Below are 25,694 nucleotides of genomic sequence, written 5' to 3' on the forward strand. Positions count from 1 at the left end.
CTTCTTCCATTTAAGAATGAGGGAGGCCACTGTGTTCTTGGGGACCTTCAATGCTGCAGAAATGTTTAAGTACCCATCCCCAGATCTGTACCTCGATACAATCCTGTCTCTGAGCTCTACGGACAAATCCTTTGACCTCATGGCTTGGTTTTTGCACTGTCAACTGTGGGACTTTATATAGACAGGTCCAATGAATTGAATTTACCACAGGCGGACTCCATTCAAGTTGTAGAAACGTCTCAAAGATGATCAATGGAAACAGGATGCACCTGAGCTCAATTTCGAGTTTCATAACAAAGGGTCTGAATACTTATGTAAATATGGTATTTCAGTTTTTTCAATTTTTTAATGTGCAAACAGTTCTAAAAAAACGAATTTCACTTTGTCATTATGGGGTATTGTGTGTAGATTGGTGAGGGCAGCTGTTTCTGTTGTCAGAAGAGTATCAGCGACTGTGTTAACTGCTCCATCTAGTGGCACATTTGAGGGGCAAGCAAGCAGCACCCTAAATACATATCCTATACTACTACCTACCTACCCAGTGTTGCAAAAAGACGATTCACTGTTCACATTTCATACAATCGTATTTTATTTCATATAGAGACAGAGAAATATCTGAAACTAAATAGGAGTCTGCGCAAGGGTCACATTACAAAGAGAAACACATCATTAGTGGAAATCTGAGGAACCTGTCTGGTGCACGGAAAATCTGTGAAAACCAAGCTTCGAGGCACCTTCCCCAACAAATTAAACAGAACGGCATCAGAACCAATCCTTGGGCCACCTTCACCAACAAATTAAACGGAACTGCATCAGAACCAATCCTTGGGCCACCTTCACCAACAAATTATTATTATTATTATTATAACCAATCCTTGGGCCACCTTCACCAACAAATTAAACAGAACTGCATCAGAACCAATCCTTGGGCCACCTTCACCAACAAATTAAACAGAACTGCATCAGAACCAATCCTTGGGCCACCTTCACCAACAAATTAAACAGAACTGCATCAGAACCAATCCTTGGGCCACCTTCACCAACAAATTAAACAGAACTGCATCAGAACCAATCCTTGGGCCACCTTCACCAACAAATTAAACAGAACTGCATGGGCCACCTTCACCAACAAATTAAACAGAACTGCATCAGAACCAATCCTTGGGCCACCTTCACCAACAAATTAAACAGAACTGCATCAGAACCAATCCTTGGGCCACCTTCACCAACAAATTAAACAGAACTGCATCAGAACCAATCCTTGGGCCACCTTCACCAACAAATTAAACAGAACTGCATCAGAACCAATCCTTGGGCCACCTTCACCAACAAATTAAACAGAACTGCATCAGAACCAATCCTTGGGCCACCTTCACCAACAAATTAAACAGAACTGCATCAGAACCAATCCTTGGGCCACCTTCACCAACAAATTAAATGGAACTGCATCCGCATTGGCATCCTTCACCACACTTTAACATTTCAAACCTCATAAGTTATTTGATTTAAAGACTCAAGAGTGCAGATCTTATCTTAACCAACATTCAGAGACGTGACACAGATAGTGGGAAAAAATGAGAAACTAGAAATAAACAAAGAGCAAGAGATTTCGACAAGATGTTCCCTGGGGAGAAGAGCCTGCATCAGTGGCTGTATTGTTCCGTCAGTGTCACAAGCTGCTGAACGTTGTCAGGCCAAAACCATTCAAAAATGACAGGAAACCAGTGTGTACAACATCTAGTCTTCTAGCTCTCCCTGTTACACACTCATTTGGGTAAAAAGAAACAAAATAAAACTGGCTGGCCAGAAAAACTAAAGATTCTGACAGAACACAAATCAACAGTATGAACAAAAAGGAGGATAGACCCACACACCTTCAATCTATTATGGCCATGGTTCCCATTCGAGTAATCCAACTCTGACTTCAGAGCAAAAATAAACAATAATCAACCACATCATCATCATCCACAGAGCAACTTGTCCAATTATCAGGTGCCCCATAAATGTTGGAAACATTTGAAAACAGAAGATAAAATAGTAAAATAGCTGGGGGGGGGGGGTAAATCGAGACCTCCAGTTGTTGCCAAATATATTGACACCCTTCTAAAAATAAGTTGAAATAGTAAAAAAAAAAATTGATCTCCACACATTGTTATTGGATTTTCCACATTGCAGAACCAGTTTTATTTTTGCAAACTTAAGTTTAATTTTAATTTAGAAAATAAAGACAAATGACATGAACAAAATGATTGTCACCCAGGAGCAGGTACTCAGTCAAGAAATTCCAACAAATGCTTCCTGTAGCCATCAATAAGCTTTATGTACCTTTTCTCCTGGCAATTTGGCCCACTCTTCAGCAACAAACTGCTCTTATTCTTCAATGTTTGAGAAGTGTCCTGTCTCGCCATAGATGGATCGTCACAGATGTGATTCAGATCTGGACCCTTCACTGACTATTAGAACAGTCCAGGGTGCTTTTTATGCGTGTTTGTGGTTGTTGTCCTACTGGAAGATCCACAACCTTTGACAAAGACACCTGGTTGAACATTGCACTCCAAAGCACCTTGATAATCTGCAGATTTCCTGATGTCTTGCACTGCCAGAGGCAGCAAAGCAACCCTACAGCATTATCAAACCTCCCCATGGTTGATTGTAGGGAGGGTGTTATTTCCTTTGAATGCCTAATTTGGTTGTTAGTAAACATAGGAAGACCCTACTGCTGGAGACAAAAAAAAAGCCTGTTTGGACTTCTCAAAAACCCACCTAAACAAGCCTAAATCCTGGGGAAAAGGTTCTGTGGACCAATGAATCAAAATCGGAACTCTTTGGCAATACAGATCTGGGTTTACTGACAAATGATTTGTTATTTCAATGAAATAACACCCTCCCTATAATCAAAGATGGGGGAGGTTTGGTAATGCTGTGGGGTTGCTTGAAATTAGCAGATTATCAGGCGTTTGAGTCCAGTGTTCAACCCAGTGTCCAAAAAATGTGTCTCCACTGAAGGCTGTGGGTCTTCCAGCAGGGCAAACCCCCCCCCCACACACACACATCAAAAAGCATCCAGGAATGGTTAAGAAGAGATGCTGGACTGTTCTGAAGTGGCCAGCAAAGTCACATCAAAAACGTATTGGCGAGATCTGAAAACCGCAGTTGGTGGATGGCCCCCCTGAAGTATTGAAGAATTATGGAAGTATGCTGCTGAAAAGTGGGCCAAATTGTCAGCAGAAAGGTGCAGCAAGCTCATTGATGAAGCGTTTATATGCAGTTATCTTGGCCAAAGGTTGCCAATTATTTTGTCATTGGTCTTTACTTTCTAAATTAAAATGATAAATAAGCTAAATTGGTTCTGCAATGTCAAAAATCCAGTGTGTGGTTGCAGTTTGTTTTTAATTTCAATTTATTTTAGAAGTAATAGGGAATTATTTAAGGAAAGTGCAAGTGTGTCAATATATATTTGGCCATAACTGTCTTTCAGTCTTTCAGTGATGGAGAAGAGAGAAAAGATGTCAAAGACATTGAAGACTAAACACCAATCAGCACAAAAGGATGACCTAGAAAACCATTGAGAATCTGCATCCGTCTGCTGAAAGCTTGCTCTGGGACAATAGCAACACACACACAGCAACTGATGGAGAGTTTACCAAGAGTCTCTGCTCTGGTCGTGGCGTCTCAGACACAAGGTCTGGGAGTCAGACGAGAGCAGTAGGTGTGGAGCAGGCGTCTCGGGTCAAAAGAGCTGTAATTAAAAAAAAAACATTTTGTACAACCATTCAATAGTTTATTCAGGAGAGACGTGACAAACCAGGGAGAGTCCAATGTGTTTGTACATTGCATTCATGTTTCAATGGACATATGCGGGTGGGGCCAGGAGAGCAATCTGTGTACAACTTCGGCGAGTCAGAGCGAAAAACTGATAAGCCTGACAATGTGTCAAAAACTGCTAGAGCTAGTGTGTGTGTGTGTGTGTGTGGGGGGGGGGTGTAGTCACTGTAGTGTGTGTGCTATTCAAAACTTAGTATAGCTGAGTGTGTATCAGTGTGTCTGTTATGAGCTGGAGGGAGCGTCCTCAAAGCTGATGATGCTGGACTCCTGTCCCGTGGTGTTCTGGGAACCATTAGACCCCCCTACTGGCGAGGTTCTCTCATGTCCAGAGAGCAGCGGGGTGTCGGCCCGGACCTCGTCCTCATCGTCGTCCTCTTCGTCATCCATGCTCGGCCAGGCCGACTGGTCCTCCACCTTCTTCAGTCGCTCGTTCAGGGCCTTCAGCGCCAACTGCCTGTAAGACGATCAGATAGAGTCCGTTTTAAAACAAACCGTGTCTGCCCATTACCAAGCAAGGATGAGCAAATGTTTGCATTACATCATGGCATAGCAGGTGTCTCAGAGTCCCTTTCAAACAGCCACTGATCCTCTCCAGGTGCAGAGCGAGGTGATATGTAGGCCTAACTGCCATCTATGTAACTGAGGACAAATAGTGTATGCGTGACAGCTTGCAAGTGTGTCAGCCACATAATGAAGGTAAACAAATATTGGGCTGTGTGCTTGTGTGTGTGTGTGTTTATTTGGGCCTCTACAGCACTCACCTCCTCCTCTCTGTGTCCTGGGGATCCACCCCCGGCAGACTGATGGTGATGGAGGAAGGTGCCCCGACGTCATAGCGTTTCACCATCTTCCTGCACACCTTGATCTTCACCAGGGCTGCGTGCACCAGGCCAGCCAGCAGCCCCACCACTGGCTGCACCACTTCAGGGAAGAATGAGGCAAAGGCAAAGTGGTCTGACATGTCCCCACGGCCCCGGCTGTGCCTCTGGTAGAAGCGCAGGTAGACCCAGCCTGCCAGGGCGCCAAAGCTGTAGGCCGCCAGTGGTGCAGCATTCTCCAGCAGGCCAGAGAGGCGTAGCAGGGCCAGGCAGAGGAGGACCAGCGCCGGGGACGCTTTGAGCCTCACCTGTGGAACCCGCAGCACAGTCGTGTCCCCCATGGTCTGCTTGAGGGCCACCAACACCCCCCCGAGGAAAGCTGGTGCCCCATGGACTCGCACAGCAAACAAGTAGTCCAGGTCAAAGGTGGCGACGTACGTGAGCAAATAGGAGAGGCCCGCCAGGAGGCCTGCAGAGATGTTGACCACGGCAAAAAAGATTAGCAGCTCCAAGGCGCCCCACAGAGGCTCCAACAGCCGGCCACAGGCCATGACAGTCCCAACATTGGCCACCAATCCCCACACATGCTGCTCCACCACAGCATGGGTCACCAGGGTCCAGATCCAGAAGTTAGGGGGGAAGAGATAGCCAGGCGTCACACCCAGGGCGTATGGAGTGTCAACTGCCCAAGAGAGCAGATACAGAAGTAGCACTATGGCACTTATGGACTTCACCACAACGCTGGTGTTGGTTAATGCACCCAAGAAGTGCTGTCGTGCAACTGGCAGATAGCGATTCATTGTGTCGTTTGTCAGTATCGCGCAAGGGCCGATCAGTAAGTTTGTATGACCTGCAGCTGCTCACGTGTTGGCCGTTAATCAGCAGTGCCAAGAAGAACAAACGTAATCTGCTGATACAGACAACATCCACTCTCGACAGTGATGCTTCATAGGGGAAAGAATCTGACTGATCAATGCTAATGGGTGGTTTAAATGAACCTTTAATGGTATTGCTGTTCAAAAACACTTGATGGGGAAACTTTTCTACCTCGCTATAACCCTTTATAGTTGCCGAACTGAACTTACTAGTGTGATTAGATATTAAGAATAGGTAACTGGGCTAATTTACTAAGCTAACATATGTAGCAACCTGTGAATTACTCTCAATTGACACCAAACGGTGTCATACTCGAAGCTTACATACATCACAAATATTAAATAGTTACTGTACTTTAGAAATCATACCAAGAACTTCAACCAGCTAGCGAGCTGGCTAAGTTAATACTTCATCATTAGCTGGCTGGCTAGCAAGCGCTGAAATAAGTAGCTAATAAGCTAAGTTAGTTAGCTTGTTATTGCTAAGTTGCTATTAAATGGCTAGGGAAAGAAGTCTGACAGTTTTACGATGTTTTATATCCACCATTCGAATTCATAAGACGACCAGTCAACATTTGATGAAAGGGTTTGAGTAGTATGACTCCAAAAACGACAACAATTAGCACCAGCGCCTCACTTGTTTTCCTCGGCCCAGGATTCACCCCTAGCTAGCCACAGTAGCTCGAGTTTTTCCTGTAACGTTAGTTAGCAGTAGCTACAGGCCTTCAAAACAATGTTGTCGAGGTGATCAAAAAATCGGAGATTCACGCGAAATCCATGACGTCTTCACAATGTCAGAGAGCCTATTCGGTTACGTCAACGTTATTCCGATATAAAATCACAGATGACTGACAATCCAGCACTTCACACACACTGACCAAAAAACGGAGTCTTGGGCTCACTGCCACCGTCGCCAACACACAAAGCGTCAAGTCACGCCAACGTGGTGCACTGGAGCACTATGGGAAACAGTTGTTATTATGATTTTTTAACTTCTTCATTATGGAGGGCCGCAAATAAATATTATAGGTGCATGCCACCACCTACTGTATTGACTCTGCATCAGCCTACTATCATGTAGTATGAATTCATTACACTATGTGAAAAAATTGCCATACCAACTAACCCTACACCCATTAAAACATCACCACTATTCCACTACTTTGGCCCCATTTGATCCTGCACCAGGCAAGCAGCCTAAGAGGACGGGACACTATCGTTTAAATCACCTTGTAACTCTTCTACAGTAAAATCTCGTACACCCAAGTACTTCTCTACAGCTGCCACCACAACATCTATCCTCTGTGATTTTCATTCCATTCCTCCAGTACAGTTGATCACCATGGCTATGAATGCCCCCCCCCCAAAAAACCTACTGAAGCACATGCTATTCCTACCACTCTACTGATTTCAGAGGGGATGGGTTAAATGCGTAAGTAACATTTCAGTTGAATACATTCAGTTGGACAACTGACTTGGTATCCCCCTTTCCCTTTCCTTTTGGTCCAGGATCCCTCATCCTGGACCCACCTTCATCTACTATTCTCTTCCCTGCCTCAGCATACTACACCTTCTGTACTACTCTGACGCTGGCAACCTCAACCTGCCTTTCTCTCACCCGGACACCTCTGATCTCCAGCACCATGTAGGTACCCCTACAGTTAAACATACAACGTTTTCCAAAGATACTACACATTCCTATGTCTCAAGTCCTCATGCACACTTCTCACATCTAGGATTCTCCCTCCTACACACTGATGCTACATGACCATAAGCTTGACACCTAAAACACCATAATGGGTTTGGGACAAAAGCTCTCACGGGATAACTGACTAATCCTAACTTGACTTTAGACTCTGCATCAAAACCCAATAGTACAGACAGGGGCGGCAGGGTAGCCAGTGGTTAGAGCGTTCTGAGTTCTGCCCCGGAACAGGCAGTTAACCCACTGTCCCTAGGCAGTCATTGAAAATAAGAATTTGTTCTTAACTGACTTGCCTGGTTAAATAAAGGTAAAAATAAAATAAAACCGTGTCTTCTCTGTTTCACCACGCTCTTCACCGGGTCTGCATCGCAACAAACATTGGGCGTCACAGACAACGGGAATCTTCAACTTCAGTTGACCCTGCTCAACACTTAACGCCTCTCCAATCAAATCAAAACACAGGTATTGTCCTCAGGCGTGTGGTGCGGAGCGCACGCTCCCTCTGAATGGCAGAAACGCAAAAAACGACACGATTCCACTTCAAGTCACTTTCACGACCCAACATTCCCCAACCTCTTTTTCCCACCCAATCTGACACCATATATGGATCAGCCAGAAGGCAAGGATCCATTCTCTGCAAAAATCTCACTCCCACTGGGTAAATATCATATTTATCACCATCTGGATGAGGCTCAAACTCAGCGGTCTTGAACCGCATCTACAGCCACAGTTAATTAATCCTCACTCTCACCATGTTCAATTTCCTCCTACAGCACTCGATATTTACTCTTAATGTGTTCCACTTTCTCCCCCCCCCCTGCCCGTCTTCTTACCGACCTCCCTCTATGGGTTCCCCTGACTCCATCTCCATGTCTGACAACCATTCCGGTGTACCCGTCAACTTGTTCCACTCGCCAGATACCTGTTCACCCTCATTTCGCTCGGTTCGCTGACAAACAGAAGTCTGTGAGATGCTGTGATTTTGGATGGCCAGATAGTGACCAACAATGACAAGAAACTGCCCTGTGGAGAATCGTGACTCATTGCAGCTCGTTTAATCTGGTTGTTGATACCATGTCTTGGTTTGAGGTGTTTTGACTGACCTCATGTCAATGCTAATATGGTTCAAATGCAGTAGCTAGCTAACCAACAGCTGTAGTTATGTGTTTGAGAGACTAGTGCTCATTGTGCAAATGTATGCATTTTCAATTAACATTGGAAGCAAAATAGTTTAAATGTTGCCAACCCTGTTTGTTTTGCACCATAGTTTGTTGCTAAACAACCAACCCGTTTATGGGTCATGGATAGCTTTTTTACTTGGATTATGATCTAGTCTAGGCTGCTCTTCAGAGACTAGATTTATTTCAAATTCAGCACAATTTTGTGTCACCCCCACCCCCACCCCCACCACACAGCAGTCAAGGGATGCTCCAGTCTCGGTGCCTGCCTGTCAGCCTCCAGCTCTTTATGCATAGCCTAATTCCCAACATTTATTTGCTTTGAGGATTCTCTTGCAATCTGTTTATTTTTTTTGTGATAAAATAATACGGATTGGCCCGTGTGTTTACATCATCTCTGGTCCATCTCTCCGCCCACCTGGAATACTAACTCAAATATCATCATGATGTTATTTTTTGCCAGAGATCTTATTACATTTTAGGGATTCTATATGGAATTCTATAGCTTTTTCCTGGACTGGTTACAAATGGAGTGTTAGCTGTCTGAGTAGTGAGAAGCTAATCTGACTACTAAAACGTAAAAGTATTCAAACTGACATGTATTCAAACTGACATGTTTGGAGATGGACAGCAGCACCCTGCATTCCACTGCTGGCTTGCCTTTGAAGCTAAGCAGCATTGGTTGTGGTCAGTCCCTGGATGGGAGACCAGATGCTACTGGAAGTGGTGTTGGAGGCCCAGTTAGAGGCACTCTTTCCTCATGTTTTTAGACCAAACTGAATGCCCCAGGACAGTGATTGGGCACCTTGCTCGGTGTATGCAGTCTTTTGGATGGGACGTTAAAACAGGTGTCCTGACTCTCTGTGGTCACGAAAGATCCCATGGCACTTATTGTAAGAGTAGGGGTGTAAAAACCTGGTGTCCTTGCTAAATTATAATCTGGCCCTCAAAAGGCCACATAATCATCCCCAGCTTCCATCTGGGTCATTCATCCCTCCTCTCCCCTGTAACTATTCCCCAGGTAACTTACCTGGTAAAATAAGGTTGAACATGCATTGATTAAAGAGACAGAAATGACCGGGATAACTGCATACACATTCATTTTATTCAGTAATTAATTGCCATAAAAAATATTACACTAAAGAATTCACATTTCTCAGGTGTAAAAAAAAAGACAAATCCCTCTGCCAGCAGAACTCTATGAGAATCAAACATCACAGATAGAGAGAGAGCACAGCAAAATCTGATATCAAACCAAGATAACATGAATAGCTCACCGGCAGGAAATGCAGTGAATAATGGCTGGCTACCAAAAAAACATGAGGGACCTTTGACTGGCAAAGAACAATGGTGCGTTTGCACGTTTTCCTCTGAAGACAGGCATACAAATGGACACGCCTGCAAACAAACCAAAAAAATGTGTAAAGTAAGCAGAGTTATAATGCGCTTGTTCACTTACAGTGATAAAAACACGAGACATAGGCTGTTTTATCGAGACTCAGATGAGACATGCTTGGTTTCTGGGATGCCTCAGTGGAACTTTCCTTATGGAGAACAAGAACCACAACACTGGACGCAATTGTACTGCTCGGATAGTGTTTTCTATGGAATATTGATGCATCTCTCTGAATAACAGTTCTGCATTTACAGAATCAAAAAGACAAACCACCGGTACTGCGAGGTTAAATGGTGCGCGTGCGATGGCGGTGAGGGAGATAATTTGCATGACCCAAATCCCTGTGAACGTTCGATTTATGTAAAGGGTCGGTTTATGTAAAAGGCCAAGGTTAAGCAACCCAAACAGAGTCTTCAATTCAAAAACACACAAATGTCCACGCATCTTGGTCATGTAAGAGGACCCATACGGGGAGAGAAAACCATGGCAGTTGTGACAGTCCCAGATCTCTGCCCGCATCTCGCATTCCCAAGCCGTTACAACTTTACATTGTAGATCAGACGGCAACACAGAGCTCACAACATGAAAGAGCGGTGAACACATCAAGTGACATCCAGTCCACCGTGGCCAAGCTTCCTGGAAAAAGAAGACATCATGGAATCCCCCCCCCCTTTTTTTTACAATGTTACGACACGTAAAAGCACTTGTTCCCAGATACAACTGAACAGAATCTGCTTTGCATAGCTGATGATGAAAATCTAAGGCTTCTAAGTCATTTATGATATACACTGGCGAAGTCGACGTACAGAACCTCCGTTTCATAGAGTCACAACATGTCAACATGAAGGCTGGCAGACGGCTCATTTCACCCAAGCTGTTGTAAACACCAAAAGCACGCACCAGACAACAACTATACATTCATTCTACGTACAAAACAGTAAACCTGTCTCCGTGTAAAGATAACAGTTTTGATCGAACGTGTTTGTTTCTACTTTAAAAAAAAGCATTGTCATCTAGTCTGACAGCTATTCTCAATTTCGCCCTCTTCATCTGATTTTAGGTCATGTCATCTGATGGATAGGACTCTGGACAGGTCTCTAGACAATGCTCAGTCCCCTCCCCAAAAGTTAAGTGTTCAGATAGTGCTTGAGGATCTGTGTGTAAGATAAGATAGTGTGTGATTAAACATTTGCGTTTTTATCAAAGTAAATGAACTTGAAATGCCATTCAAAACATTATTTTATTTACAAAAGATCTTAAAGCCATCCATTGTTACATGTCCATTCACAAACTATGTACTGTACAGGCTTTGCTAACCATGCTAGCACATACTCATAGACTTCCTGTCATTGTGCCAACGCTAGTTAGCATTGGTGCGCAAAAACTACCCTAACTTCCCGAAGTATCCCTTTTAACTAAATGGAATTTACTGGACAGTCAGTTGGTGGCTGACTGAATCGATTTATAAATAAATACTGAAATTCAAGTAGAAAGCTATGAAAAAGATTGAGTGGTACAACAACTGAAAACATTAAACTGAGGGAACGGGCTTTCATTTGCCATTAGGATATATAGATTCAAATGAACATCTGGATGATATGAACAAAAAACAAGAGCACTGGGTGACATTTTCTCTCTGCTAATAAGTGGTTTGACCGCCCGTGACTGGTTGGTCCTGAAACTCACACACTGAGTCAGATGTCAAATAAATCACATTTCTCAAGTTATGGAACCTAATAATTGCCGTGTTCCAGTAAATGAACGTAAAAAAAAAAAATCCCCTTACAAACAAAAACAGAACAAAAAAGTACAAACATTTAAAATAAGAATGAATAAATATGCACTGTCATAAATACATGAATTTGGTAAATTCAAACATTGAAAAAAGAAAAGCACATTAAGTGTGGTATGAATGAAAAGAAGAACAAGTCTGATGATACGAGGGTATCGTAATAAATGCAAGAATTGGAGTTTAAAGCTCTTGCTGAAGAGACTCAAGGCTAGGGACTTGGTGGAGGTGGTGGGCTGGCCTTCCCTCTTCCCAAAATGGGTTGGATTGAGAAAGTAAGCCTATGTAAGTAATGAGAGGGACAGTAACAGTCAGAAGTAATGAAAATAAAAAGTGCTGTTTATTAATTAAACAGACCCAGGTCTCACACACTTAACAACCCCCCCCCCCCCTTAACAATGAGCTCACAACAGAGTCAGTAATAACATTCTGTGACCAAATTCGTAAGACACCCTCTTCTTTAGGCCAATAGCAGTTGGTGACATTTGGTCGCGTCAGAGAATAATCCTCTCTGGAGAGTGCTTGAAGTTTTTTTTTGGCACAGCTATTTTTGAATTTGCTCAAATTATTTTGGTTTGACAATGACCCCTTGAACCCTGGGTTGTTTTTCCAGTTGAAATCACATATGCCAGAGATGAGACAAAGGAGCAGAAAACAAGTGTTCAAGCTATCCACCGAGACAGAGCGAGCCACTATGAGACAAGTTCTCTACTCTAGAACACTTGGGTACCCAGTGCAGAAACAGAAGGGAAGGGGACACACACACAGAGGTGTCACAGGTCATATTTGCATCACTTAGAGAAGCTACAGTAAGACTATGGGTGAGATCCAGGTCCCTAGGACTGCCCGTCTCGCTATTTCTCTACTCCCACTGGGTAACATTCAGAGACAGAGGCAAGGCATTTTCAATTCACCGTCCCTTTGGACAGTTGGCCCTTCGCAAGAGCAATGTTTTCACATCATCACCGGTAGACAAGGCAATCAAATCAGAAAAATGCAGATGACATAAAACGTGGAATTCAGATCTTCCCAAAAGTGACGCCTGTCCCAAAGATCTGCATTAAAGGCGTAAATAAGCGTACATTCTTTGAGTTGAAGGTTCTTACTTTTTAGATTTTCACCCAACAAAGACCCTAACGGTTTCTTGGATTTCCGTCTCGACTCGCCCATTTTCGGATTGTCATCCAATTTCTCAAAAAAACTCAACACTTCTGTCCTGGCAGTTAATTCAAGAGCAAATCAAATTGATTTTGAAAACAGTTTTAGAGTAGGACTACCATATAAAATAATATTCAGTAGAAAATAATGACAATCAAGAACAATATCGTCTAACAGATATTTTGTGCCATACCATAATTACTACCAACTATGTCTCTCAATTTGATTTATTAACTCTAGTCTACTGTCAGTTAGTTATTAACCTAGTCTATCATCAACTGTTGGAAAAATGCAAAAGTTTTAGAAGACAACCAAGCGAATTAGTCAGTCTTCTGAACAAACAGTACACCCTGGTGGCGATTCAGGGTCACTGTAGGTTCAAACCCAGCTGTCGCTTCAGTGATTTGAATAAGGACAGGACAGAACATTTTGGAAGCCCCAAGTCCGTTTCCTTTTAATCTACGTTCTCTCTGGTGCTCAGTTCTTCTATTTTCTTCTTTTTAAATGAGATATTCAGCATAAGGATTCGTTGCTTTGTCCAGTTTGTGTTATATTCCAATACAGACTCATTTTCTGAACGGCGTGCATGTTGCACTTGGGATGGGAAAAAGGGCTAGTGGAGGTGGATGGGACTTGATTGTCCCTTCCCTTCCTCTTCAGATCTAGCACCAACAATCCACTAACTGCCCCCTACAACCCACATGCCTCCTCCCTGCGGTTGGAGGCTCTCATTGTCCAGTCACCTCAATGACATCATCGTCATCGCTGTCTGAGCTACTACCTGCGTTCTCTGCCGAGCCGTGGGCGTCAGAGCGACCCAGCCCCGCCCCCATCAGGCCAGAGGAGGGGAAGTGGGAGAGGAAGCTGGAGCCAGCGGGGCCTGGGGTGGCGGCCGGGAGCCCCCCAGGGAGCAGCGAGCTCGGGTACATGCCCACGGACTGGCCGTAGGACATGGGGAAATCTGGGGGCAGCATGCCAGCCATACCAGCACCCAGCATGAAGGGAGCCAGGGAGGCCGAGTCAGAGGCAGCCGAGGAGGAGCTGGTAGTGGTGGAGGAGGAAGACCTGGAGGAGGAGCTAGTTAGGGTGCCGTCACCCAGGCCGAAGGGGTCAGAGGTCATGGGGAACATGAGACAGGGGTCACCCATCTGGCTGTGGGGCTGGAAGTAGGGCGAGCCAGTTCCCATGAAAAGGGGTTGCTCAATGGAACCCAGCATGGCCGGGTTGAGGCCCATGGGCGGGAGGCCGTAACCCCTGGTGAAGGGAAAGCCCCGGGGGGGCAACGGGGCCGAGGTGCGCTTGCCGGGGGCCAGCTGCTTGTTGTTGGCCCATTCGTCGGCAGACGGGGTGGAGGCTTTGCGCTTGGTGCCCTTCAGGTCCAGGGCGGCCGTGGAGTCTGTGTTGGGCTGGGCCGTGGTCTCTCCCCAGGGCTTGACATGGCTGGTCACGCTGCTGCCATTGGTGCTCTCTGCCAGCGCCGTGTCCAAGGATCCTGCAGACAGAGCCTTGGAGGCCTGCTGCTGCTGGATCTTGTTTCCGGATGCAGCTGTGTACCTCTGGAGCTCGCTCAGGATCTCGGGGCTGTCAGGGGAGAGCGGGCGAGTCACACAGCCGCTGGTGCCGTTCGCCGAGTCCTCCGATGCCTTCTGGGTGTCTGAGGGAGGGGAGGGAAGACAGACAGACGGGTCAGATACTGCTCTCTGGTCGAGATTAACAGAAACCATCAGCACTCAACAACAGATCCATATGGACCAAACGGGTAGAATTTATACTGACTAAGAGTTGAGTTGGGATTGCTACTTTTGGGTGCAACGGCTGAGTTCTCCTCCCCTGCCTTGAGCTTGCTTGCAGCACGGATGGCAAAGATCCTCCCGTCACAGGTTCTGATGTAGGTCCCTTTAGTTCCTCTGATGACATGGATGCTCTCTCCTGCACTGATCCTGGCCTTGACATCAGTTGAACTGTTGGTTCCTGGTATCACGATATCTGTGGTGGTGACGATCTTCTGGACGAAGACGCCTGCCTTCTGCAGGTAGTTGACGGGAAAGCCCGAGCTGGAGTCGGAATCTGCCGTGGAGGCGGAGGCATGGGACGCCTGGCGAGGCAACATGGGAATTGGAGTTGACTGAACGGGGCGGACGCTGGCCACGGGCTTCTCCTCTTGGCGAGGGGGTGGGCGCCTGAAACCGGGGGGGGGGGGGGGGGTCAAGGGAGAGGAAAGATGAGGGTGGTGAATTGGCAGTCCAAATTGAGGGTGGAGGGTTAAAAAAACAGTTTAAAGGAAATAAAAACTTGGTATCACATTGACTAAGCAACTGTAGTATTGTACAGTATGTTACTGAGAAAATAGATTATTCAGGTGAAAACAGGAACTAAGAGAATGTCTGTCTTTGGGGGACCATCTCACCAGTTGCGCTGGCTGAAGGCAGGGATGTTGGTGAGGCTCTGGTCGCTGGCGGGGTAGTAGTGGGCGTAAGAGGGCCGCGTGTAGGGCACCGACGCACGCTTCTCGTCCTCGTAGCTCTTTTTGGCAGCCTTCTTCTCTGCTTTGGTGAGCTTCATCTCCCGCCGGTCCACCAGGAGAGAATCGTGGTGGAAGGGTTGCTAGAGAGACCGGCAATGGAGAGTAGTTTGATCAAAATAATAATTATATCCAGAGTGTACAAAACATTAGGAACACCTTCCTAATTGTGAGTTGCAACCCACTTTGCCCTCAGAACAGCCTCAATTCGTCGGGGCATGGACTCTACAAAGTGTTGAAAGCAATCCACAGGGATACTGGCTCCAATGCTTCCTACAGTTGTGTCAAGTTGTATGGTGGACCATTCTTGCGACACACAGGAAACTGTTGAGCGTGATTTGTTGTTGTTGTTGCAGTGTTGCAGTTCTTGACACACTAAAACCGGTGCGTCTGGTACCTACTACCATACCCCGTTCGAAGGCACTTAAATATTTAGTCTTGCCCATTCGCCCTCTGAATGGCACGCACACACAATCCACGTCTCAATCGTCTCAAGGCTCAAAAATCCTGCTTTAACCGGTCTCCTCCCCTTCATCTACACCAGGGGTCGGCAACCTTTCGTGCGTGGAGTGCCAATTTACAATTGATCCTACCATTTCTAAACGCCCTGCGTGCCAGTTATGATTGTCATACGGTGCATTACAACTAAGTGTCTATTGTATGTCTAATTTGCCCACAAAAACAGCAGAATTCCACAGCTAAACAGAGGCACTGTCCATTAGCACCACAGGCTTGATCTTAGAACACAGATTCTCTTGATACAGTGACACGGGGTGGGCCCAGCTCATCTTCAAAATCAGCTCTGCAAAATCTTTTGTTTCCCCACCATAGCGGGGGCACCGGCAGTTGCGATAGCGAATATGTTTTTAAGAAAAGCGACACCACTCTCCTCAAAATGACCCGTGAAAGCTTTTGCCTCATCTTCCCCTTTAGTAGTATCAGGCATGGGTCCGAGACAAAGCAGCTCCTCGCGTACCTGCTCTGAATCACAGTATCTTGCAACAACTGCCAGACGTGGAATGTTATTCACATCCACTCTCATCAAGAGCCACATAGGTGCATTTTTTGTTTGTTTTTAAAGCAACAGTTTGCTGCTCCTATACATTTTCAACAGTCTCTGTAACGCGCCTTTCAACAGTTCTGACAGGCGCAGGCATGTCTTTGGTCTATGAGATGATTGTGCCTTCGTTAGGCAATCCATCAAATAACGCCTGCGAACTGCTGAGGAAAGCCTCCATGGCCCTGCATTCCTTCAGCCGTGTCCCCCTCACGCGTGACCTTTTTCTCATGTCTCGTTTCAAAATGACGTCGTACACTTGATGTCCGACAAACAACAGTTTTACAACACAGGGGCGCAAACAGACCGGTCCTTCAGTAAAACCTATCCATATTCCTTAGTCCAAGAAGAGGCAATAAATGTGCAGACATCTGCCTTATTTTTCTTTGCTGATGACATTTTGCGCCCCTGAACTTTTTAAAATGACAAAAGTAGGCTTGCTAGCTGATAGCCACGTGACGTGAAAACTAATCTCTCATCTTCAATGCTGACTTGGTTTTGAATTTGGCGGGAGAGGCGAGGCGGGTCATCTTGCACTGAACTAATAATATGAAACTCCTGCAAAATCATGAAAGCCCATTGGCGAAATCAGGATTGACATACCAATGCAATTTCAATTATCTTCTCCAGTTTATAAAAAAATGTAATTAGTGAGATAAATAAACATCAAGCCAAGGCTTAGTTATTTATTTTTATTTTTGGGGGTGGCCAAAGCAAATACCCTCACGTGCCAAGGCTGGCACGCGTGCCTTAGGTTGCCAACCCCTGATCTACAGTGATTGAATTGGATTTAAGAGGTGACATCAATAAGGGATCATAGCGTTAGACTGACCAGGTGAATCCAGGTTGTCATGGAAAGAGCATGTTTTGTACGTTCATTATAAATGATAGAGGTTATTTAACAGTTGGGCACCAAACCCATCCCATATGAAATAGTGAACTCTATTGTAGTTCTTACCTTGGTGAACAGGTGTGGGTAGAGTGTTTGATAGGGTATGGTGTTTATAGATATGTACAGCGCCATCAGAAACTATTCAGGCCCCTTGACTTTTCCCACATTTTTCTAGGTTACAGCCTTATTCTAAAATCGATTCAATATTTTTTTTTATCTCGTCAATCTACACACAATACCCCATAATGACAGAGCAAAAACAGGTTTAGAATTTTTTGCTTATTTATATATATATTTTAAATATTACATTCACATAAGTATTGAATACCTATGTAAATAAGGTAGTTCTGTTAATTTTTAATACATTTGCAAACATTTCTAAAAACCTGTTTTCACTTTGTCATTGTGGGGTATGTGTGTATTGCTGAGGGTTTGTATGTATTTCATCCATTTTAGAATAAGGCTGGAATGTAACAAAATGGGGAAAAAGTCAAGGGGTCTGAATAGTTTCCGAAGGCACTGAATATATATATATATATACACACATACACCTAAAGTAACAGGGTTGACGATTTCATCTCAAATTAGCCATTAATTTCCCCGTGACAAGGGGAATAAAAGCTTGTCATGTGTAACAAGGAGGGGCAATTGAATGCAAGATTCACAAAAAAAGAGAAAATTGATTTAAAAAATGCTACCCTGTATATCTATGGGTAACGTGGTTGCTGTGTAATGCTAGACCCATTCAGTTTCCACCACAAAACCCCATAAAATGCCCAAAAAGAGTAGAACCGGCTCACCTCCTTTTACACTATGCTTTGACTATTAGATGTTAAAAACATTTAAGGATTAATTTCACCATATTAAAATGAGAGTTTGGTTTAAGTAACAGGGTTGAGCTTAAAATGAGGGACATGTTTTTTTTGTTTTACCTTAAAATGAATCACTAACCACATTAAATAAATTATAATCTTCAGCATTTACTTTGTCAAAGCAACAAAATAACTAGGGCTTTACAATGATGGTGAAAACTTGGGAGAAATGTAGAGGTTAACTAGACTCAAATCTTTCTAGAAGTCAGAGTGCATAGATCTATCTATTTATCTAGTGTAGTTCTAACCTTGGGGATGAGGTGAAGATTGAGCTGGCAGGCCTGTCTGAGGTAGTGTTTGTACATAGGTGATTTGTTACCTTGGTGACTAAGTGAGGGTAGAGCTGGCAGGCCTGTCTGATGTAGAGTGTGTACATAGATGATCTGTTACCTTGGTGACTAAGTGAGGGTAGAGCTGGCAGGCCTGTCTGATGCTCGCCTCCATCTCCTGGCGGGACTGCAGCTGCACCTGTGACACGTCAGGCTCCTCCTCCACAAAGTGCAGCAGAGACTCCACCTCCCGCCGTGTGAACGACAGCATGGGGTTCAGGTCATCCACCACTCGGTCTGCAGAGAAGAGGGGAAGAAGAAGAGGATTTTCAACTACAATTCTAAGAGCGTGGGCCTTCTCTGTTTGTGTGCACAGCAGAGCTGAAATTGGAGAGGACCGATGCATCGTGTTTAAAAAAAACAATTGCGTCAAAGCACTTTGGCCGTGGTGCACGTGAAGTAGAGTAGGGATGCAATGGAGTGCACTTAGCCTGAAAGGAGTCATGACTTCGCAGAGTCCGACAGAGCTCAGAGGACTGCTGTGCATCACACACAATGTAGTGTGTGCTAGTGAAGTGGACTGGCTGGATGAAGTGCAACTAGCAGGGGGGGGCTTGGGGTAAGAGTAGACTCTGCAGTACCGATAGAGGTTCACGCAATAGTAAGCCTAGTAGACTCGGCAGGCCAGTGTGTAGCCCGTATGTAGTCAGTATCTATTCTATTCCATTCTATGCGTTTGTTTGGTTAGCTGGTTACTTACCAGACATGCCCTGCTTGGAGATCTGTCGGTCGTAGATCTTCTTCTCCAGGGTGAAGTCACAGACCAGGCGGAAGATGTGGCAGGGTTTCTTCTGGCCGTAGCGGTATACTCTACACACAGCCTGGGCGTCGTGACAGGGGTTCCAGGAGGCATCGAAAACCACCACGCGGTTAGCCCCGATCAGGTTTACCCCCAGGCAGCCAGCCCTGGGGATGGGGAGAAGCACACGTCACTGACCTGAGGTGTGTATGTTTTGTGTGTGTACGACTGTGTGTGTGTGAGAGACTGACTGTGTGTGTGTAAGACTGTGTGTGTGTGAGAGAGTGAGTGTGTGAATGAGGGATTGTGTTTGTAACGAACGTGGTTTCTAGTGTGACTGTACAGAAGCAGGATTATAAACAAATGATAATTATTTCTGCCAGTGTGTTCCTGAGGTCTATTACCTGGTGGAAAGCAGAAAGACCAAAGTGGAGGTGTTGGACGGGTCGTTGAACTGGTTGATGAGTCTCTCTCTCTCGGAGGCAGACGTGCTCCCATCCAGTCCTAAAGCAAGGAACCATAGAAAGAGTCATTCCCCGGTCTCCAACACACAGGCACCAAGAACAATGGAGAGACACCAAGATAACCAGCAGGTGGCGATAGTCAATGTAAGTCAATAGGAAAATCGGCAGCATGGGTTGGAGAGGCTGAATAACACGTGTGTATAACTACAGTAAAATATATCACTGGATAAATGGGAGTCAGGGTGATGTGGTGACAGCAGTGGTTGAGACGTTTAAGGCAAATGTATTAAAAATAAAAAACGGAAATATCACATATACATAAGCATTCAGACCCCTTTACTCAGTACTCTGTTGAAGCACCTTTGGCAGCGATTACAGCCTCCAGTATTCATCGGTAGGACGATACAAGCTTGGCACCTATATTTAGTGAGTTTCTCCCATTTTCTTTGCAGATCCTCTCAAGCTCTGTCAGGTTCTGTCAAGCGTCGCTGCAGAGCTACTTTCAGGTCTCTCCAGAGATTTTCGATCGGGTTCAAGTCCAGGGTTCAACCTGGAGCAGGTTTTCATCAAGGATCTCTGTCATTTTCTCCGTTCATCTATTCCTCAATCCTGACTGGTGTCCCAGTCCCTGCTGCTGAAAAACATCCCCACAGCATGATGCTGCCACCTCCATGCTTCACCGTAGGGATGGTATTGGCCAGGTGATGAGCGGTGCCAGGTTTCCCCCAGACGTGACGCTTGGCATTCAGGCCAAAGAGTTCAATATTGTTTTCATCAGACCAGAGAATCTTGTTTCTCATGGTCTTTGAGTACTTTAGGTGCCTTTTGGCAAACTCCAAGCAGGCAGTCGTGTGCCTTTTACTGATGGGTGGCTTCCATCTGGCCACTCTACCATAAAGGCCTGATTGGTGGAGTGCTGCAGAGATGGTTGTCCTTCTGGAGGATTCTCCCATGTAACCAGAGGAACTCTGTCAGAGTGACCATCGGGTTCTTGGTCACCTCCCTGACCAAGGCCCTTCTCCCCCGATTGCTCAGTTTGCCCGGGTGGCCAGCTCTAGGGAGAGTCTTGGTGGTTCCAGACTTCTTCCATTTAAGAATGATGGAGGTCCCTGTGTTCTTGGGGACCTTCAATGCTGCAGAAATGTGTTGGTACCCATCCCCAGATCTGTGCCTTGACACAATCCTGTCTCAGAGCTCTACAGACAATTCCTTCAACCTCATGGCTTGGTTTTTAATCTGACATGCACTGTCAACGGAGGGACCTTATATAGTCAGATGTGCGCCTTTCCAAATCACGTCCAATCAATTGAATTTACCACAGGTGCACTCCAATTAGTGGTGTAAGGGACCGTAGTTACTCCATGGTCCGTACGGTTCGGACGCGGTTCGGCACGCACAGGAACCCATAGTTCAACCATCATAGTGTGAAATACTGTTTTACTGCCACTGCTACTTTTTAAATGAATAATTCCCTAAATCTCGATGCAGAGTTGCAGTGAAAAGATAAAGACAAGACAGATGCCGTGTTTCACGCTGAAGACTGAAGGTTGAGTTGATCCTTTTTTTTCTTTAAAGGCAGTTGCGTGTACTGGGCATGTTGAATCCCAACGAATCAATCCTGGATGCTCGCGTTGTAAAAAGTCACGTAGAAAAAAAGCGCAATGACAGCCGTGGCTAGCGGAGGAGCTGAAGAACTGGCTTCATTTAAGTATCATGTATGGGAGAATTTTGGCTTCCCTGTCAAATGTGACGACGGAAGAAGGGTGGGTGCGTAGGCATTGTGCCACAAGAAAGCCGTATGATCATGGAAATACATCGGGCGTGGCCACACATTTAAAGTGTCGTCACCCTGGTGTGTCAGTGACGGGAGCCAACTCAGCCAAGAAGACAACAACTTCTCACCGTGGCATTTAAGCAGCTCTTTGCTGCAGATTCAGACCGGGCTGAAGCCATCACCAAATCTATTGGGATGTTTGTCGCTGCAGATATGAGGCCATACGCTGTTGTGGAAAACAAAGGGTTTCAAAATATGATAAAAGTGCTTGAGCCACGCTACGAAATCCCCTCGCGCACCCACTTCAGTATGAAGATCGTGCCAGATCTCTATGAACAGGAAAATATTAAAATTGTCGACGAATTATCCAAGGCATCCTCTGTTTCCCTCGCCACAGACGGGTTGACCTCCAGGGCAACAGAAAGCTATGTGACTGTGACTGCTCACTACACCACAGAGGAGTGGACCTCCCGGGTAACAGAAAGCTATGTGACTGTGACTGCTCACTACACCACAGAGGAGTGGACCTCCCGGGTAACAGAAAGCTATGTGACTGTGACTGCTCACTACACCACAGAGGAGTGGACCTCCCGGGTAACAGAAAGCTATGTGACTGTGACTGCTCACTACACCACAGAGGAGTGGACCTCCCGGGTAACAGAAAGCTATGTGACTGTGACTGCTCACTACACCACAGAGGAGTGGACCTCCCGGGTAACAGAAAGCTATGTGACTGTGACTGCTCACTACACCACAGAGGAGTGGACCTCCCGGGTAACAGAAAGCTATGTGACTGTGACTGCTCACTACACCACAGAGGAGTGGACCTCCCGGGTAACAGAAAGCTATGTGACTGTGACTGCTCACTACTCCACAGAGGAGTGGGAGATGAAGTCCGGTGCTACAGACAGGCCCCTTCTATGAGAGTCACACAGGCACAAATATGGCGCAGGTACTGCTAGGAGCAGTAGCAGAGTGCAAGCTAGAGAGGCCCGATAGCAATATCCCAAACACCAAATAAATGCAGTGATAGAGGCTGGACTGGAGCCACACATAGCTTGCTTTGCACATGTGATCAATTTAGCATCCTAAAGGGGAATCTCAGGTAACCAGATGGACCGCCTCCTTGGGAGGATCAGGAAGGTGGTTTCCTCTTTCCACCGAAGCACAACAGCCGCTCATGTGCTTGAGACCAAGCAGGAAATGTTACAGCTACCGACCCACAAGCTCAGACACCATGTCACAACAAGATGGACCTCCACTTATGACATGTTGGAGAGCCATCTTGAGCGGCAGTGACAGACAAGACCCCGAAAAAAAAACATGAAGACATTGTCAACTTGTCTGATGATGCCGTGAACGTGGCAGAGGAGGTCCTCCAGGAGCTCAAACCCCTCAAAACTCAACCCTATTGAGCACAGAAACTGTCTGTGTCCATGATCCTACCTCTGAAAACAAGGATTCTACAATCCGTGGCCGTAAGTGAGGAATGGCGGCACAGTCACTAGTCACTACCTCCATAGATGTACTGCACTGGATCCAAGGTTCAAGTCCCTGTCTCACCTCGACCCTGCCCTACACCGGAGGACATACAGTGATCTCACCAATGAGATTGTGGCCACCGAAGAGGTAAAACAATAAAATAAGAGTGAATTACTTAATAAATATACTGCAGTCTAATTTTAGTTTATGCTATCGCTATTAGAATCATCCATTTTTTGATTTGGAATAATACTGGCTTTTATTAAATGTTATTGCCACAATTATAGTTATGAAAATAATTAATTAGTTAGTTTAATAGAGCAAGTCATTTCTTTCTGCAGGGTCAAGCCACAGAGCCGACAGGAGCAGACTCCGAGGCATCTCCGCCGCAAAATCATTTGGCCATGAAGGAGCGTTTCGGGGAGACCTTTGTGAGCAAGGACACGGGCAAGACGTTTGCCAACACCATCAAAGAGGAGGTGGCATCCTACAAGGCAGCAAGCAGCCTTCCAGTGGGCGGTGAGCCACTGGCATGGTGGAAAAACAACGAGTGTAAATACCCTCACATTGCCATGATGGCAAGATGCTACCTGGCTGTACCTGGCACTTCAGACCCTAGCGAGAGGGTGTTCTCCACAGCAGGGGACATAGTGACTGCAAAGAGGTCGACCCTCTCCCCAGACAATGTAGACATCCTCATCTTTTTGAAAATGAATTTGAAGTTATAAGCTCAGGTCTGCTTTGCTTTCTGATCTGGACACAGGCACATTTTTTCATACACTATTGTTCAACGGAAGAAGGTATCATGCCTCATATTGCACTTTAATTAAACAATTGAGTATTGAATATTTAAGATTTTATTTTAACATTGAAAAGTTCCTTGCTCTAAGTAATACATGTAAAGCAAAGTTATATTTGTCTCCTCTTTGTTATGTTGCTGATCCGAATACTGATCCCATCCGTGACTCAAAACCGCGATCCGAATACTGATCCCATCCGTGACTCAAAACCGCGATCCGAATACTGATCCCATCCGTGACTCAAAACCGCGATCCGAATACTGATCCCATCCGTGACTCAAAACCGCGATCCGAATACTGATCCCATCCGTGACTCAAAACCGCGTTCCGAATACTGATCCCCATCCGCGACTCAAAACCGCGATCCGAATACTGATCCCGCCCGCGACTCAAAACCGCGATCCGAATACCGATCCCGTCCGCGACTCAAAACCGCGATCCGAATACCGATCCCGTCCGCGACTCAAAACCGCGATCCGAATACCGATCCCGTCCGCGACTCAAAACCGCGATCCGAATACCGATCCCATCCGCGACTCAAAACCGCGATCCGAACCGGGAGTTTTGTGATCTGCTGCACCACTAACTCCAAATCAAGTTGAAGAAACAGCTCAAGGATGTTCAACGGAAACAGGAGGCACCTGAGCTCCAGTTTGAGTCCCATAGCAAAGGATCTGAATACTTATGTAAATAAGGTATCTGTCTTTTCTTAAATTTGCAAACATTTCTAAAAAAAACAGTTTTCCCACTTGGTTATTATGGGTTAGTGTGTGTAGATGGATGAGGAACATATCTTAAAAAAAATCCATTTTAGAACAAGGCTGTATGTTATAATGTAACAAAATGTGGAAAAAGGGGTCTGAATACTTTACTGTATGTCTGCATGCATATGTACACACACACATACAGTCATGGGAAGCACAAATAAAACATACTGTAGTAGTTGTGGTTGCGGAGCCAGTTTTGGTTGTGGCCCTCTCTGGCACTGCCCGCCGGTATGGGCCTCTTGGCCAAGAATTCCTCGATGACCGAGAGGGTGGACAAACTCTGGCTGCAGGAGACATAGTGGAGAGGGCGATACGGTGAGGAGGGGTCCTTGGAAATTACAAACTAATTAAACCAGTTGAGATGAGGTGTGTCCGTCGAAATATGCTGCCATTTTATATTTACGTCATTTAGCAGACGCTCTTATCCAGAGCAACATACAGGAGCAATTAGGGTTAAGTGCCTTGCTCAAGGGCACAGACGCTAGGCAACCTGCCGCCAGTTAAGATTTGACATGGCTAAAAGAAAAACGTGTAAAAACTGAAGATCAAAACAGGAAACAAAACAGTCAAACGCGAGGTCTTGTTTTTGTGCCGACCTGAAGACCAAGATCTTGTCTCCCTTCCTGACGCTCTCGTCGATCAGGTGGAACAGCAGGACCATCTTAGCAGAGTTCTCCAAAATCCCTGGCTTATAGTCAGACATGATCTCCTTCGCCTGCAACAGAGAGAGCGCGAGAGAGATAAGTCAGCACAGTGTAATTGTAGTGCACAGGTAATAACCAGGCTTCACTGAAACCTATGCTAAATGAGCAGTCCTCAAATAGTTTCCCCAAGCGGCATAAATCCACGATGACAACCAACTGCCACTTAAACGGAGTGGAAAACCAAAGGCTTGGCAGTGAAGTGTGGCTGCGTACCCATTCGTAGGTGATGACCTGATTGGCCTTCTCCTGCAGAGCGTTGAGACTCAGCCCTCCGATGCTGTTGGGGTCCTCCGGAGTCTTGCCCTTCTGGTTGGGGGCGGGGCAGCGGGCGTGGCTGTTGGTGATGTCATCCAGGTCCAGGTCCTGCTCATTGGCCAGATTCTCCTTCTGCAGTGTCTCGTACAGCACGTCTGTGTGGTTCCAGATCTGGTGCAGGCAAACATTACTACAATATTAGGATGACGTCTGAATGAAAATGTGGACATGTATACAGAATATGATATACATGTACTTCACAACGGTTTTTAATTCCTGTGCATGCCAAAACAG

At 45.6% G+C, this 25,694-nt stretch overlaps 2 protein-coding genes and 1 long non-coding RNA gene across 9 annotated transcripts in view; all 3 read right to left on the reverse strand.

The window, feature by feature from the left end:
- Positions 1-565: 565 nt before the first annotated feature.
- Positions 566-3,035, reverse strand: LOC124031785. 2 transcript variants are annotated; one of them, XR_006838170.1, is made up of 3 exons: positions 1,121-3,033; positions 885-1,084; positions 566-834 (listed from the first exon to the last, which is right to left on the reverse strand). It is a non-coding gene; the product is annotated as an uncharacterized LOC124031785 (long non-coding RNA). The 2 variants fall into 2 exon arrangements; XR_006838169.1 differs by having other exon boundaries at positions 566-1,084; positions 1,121-3,035.
- Positions 3,036-3,040: 5 nt separating this feature from the next.
- LOC124031778 (transmembrane protein 115-like) lies at positions 3,041-6,459 on the reverse strand. Its single transcript, XM_046343432.1, has 2 exons — positions 4,587-6,459; positions 3,041-4,279 (listed from the first exon to the last, which is right to left on the reverse strand). The coding sequence occupies exons 1-2, from the start codon at positions 5,441-5,443 to the stop codon at positions 4,048-4,050; spliced, it is 1,089 nt and encodes a 362-aa protein (XP_046199388.1). The 5' UTR covers positions 5,444-6,459; the 3' UTR covers positions 3,041-4,047.
- Positions 6,460-11,018: 4,559 nt separating this feature from the next.
- The window catches only part of LOC124031762 (helicase ARIP4-like), a 64,229-nt gene continuing 49,553 nt past the window's right edge, over positions 11,019-25,694 (reverse strand). For 5 of the 6 annotated variants that reach the window (XM_046343401.1, XM_046343398.1, XM_046343400.1 and 2 more), the window contains 9 exons: positions 25,359-25,571; positions 25,038-25,156; positions 24,610-24,725; positions 19,559-19,658; positions 19,116-19,321; positions 18,477-18,652; positions 15,152-15,348; positions 14,521-14,924; positions 11,019-14,398 (listed from right to left, as the gene is read on the reverse strand). In XM_046343401.1, coding sequence (XP_046199357.1) covers positions 13,473-14,398; positions 14,521-14,924; positions 15,152-15,348; positions 18,477-18,652; positions 19,116-19,321; positions 19,559-19,658; positions 24,610-24,725; positions 25,038-25,156; positions 25,359-25,571 — 2,457 coding nt within the window. In that variant the 3' untranslated portion in view covers positions 11,019-13,472. The remainder of the gene's footprint in view (positions 14,399-14,520; positions 14,925-15,151; positions 15,349-18,476; positions 18,653-19,115; positions 19,322-19,558; positions 19,659-24,609; positions 24,726-25,037; positions 25,157-25,358; positions 25,572-25,694) is intronic. The other variant, XM_046343399.1, reaches the window with a different exon arrangement.

This window comes from Oncorhynchus gorbuscha, linkage group LG03, assembly GCF_021184085.1.
Source record: "Oncorhynchus gorbuscha isolate QuinsamMale2020 ecotype Even-year linkage group LG03, OgorEven_v1.0, whole genome shotgun sequence".
Taxonomy (NCBI): domain Eukaryota; kingdom Metazoa; phylum Chordata; class Actinopteri; order Salmoniformes; family Salmonidae; genus Oncorhynchus; species Oncorhynchus gorbuscha.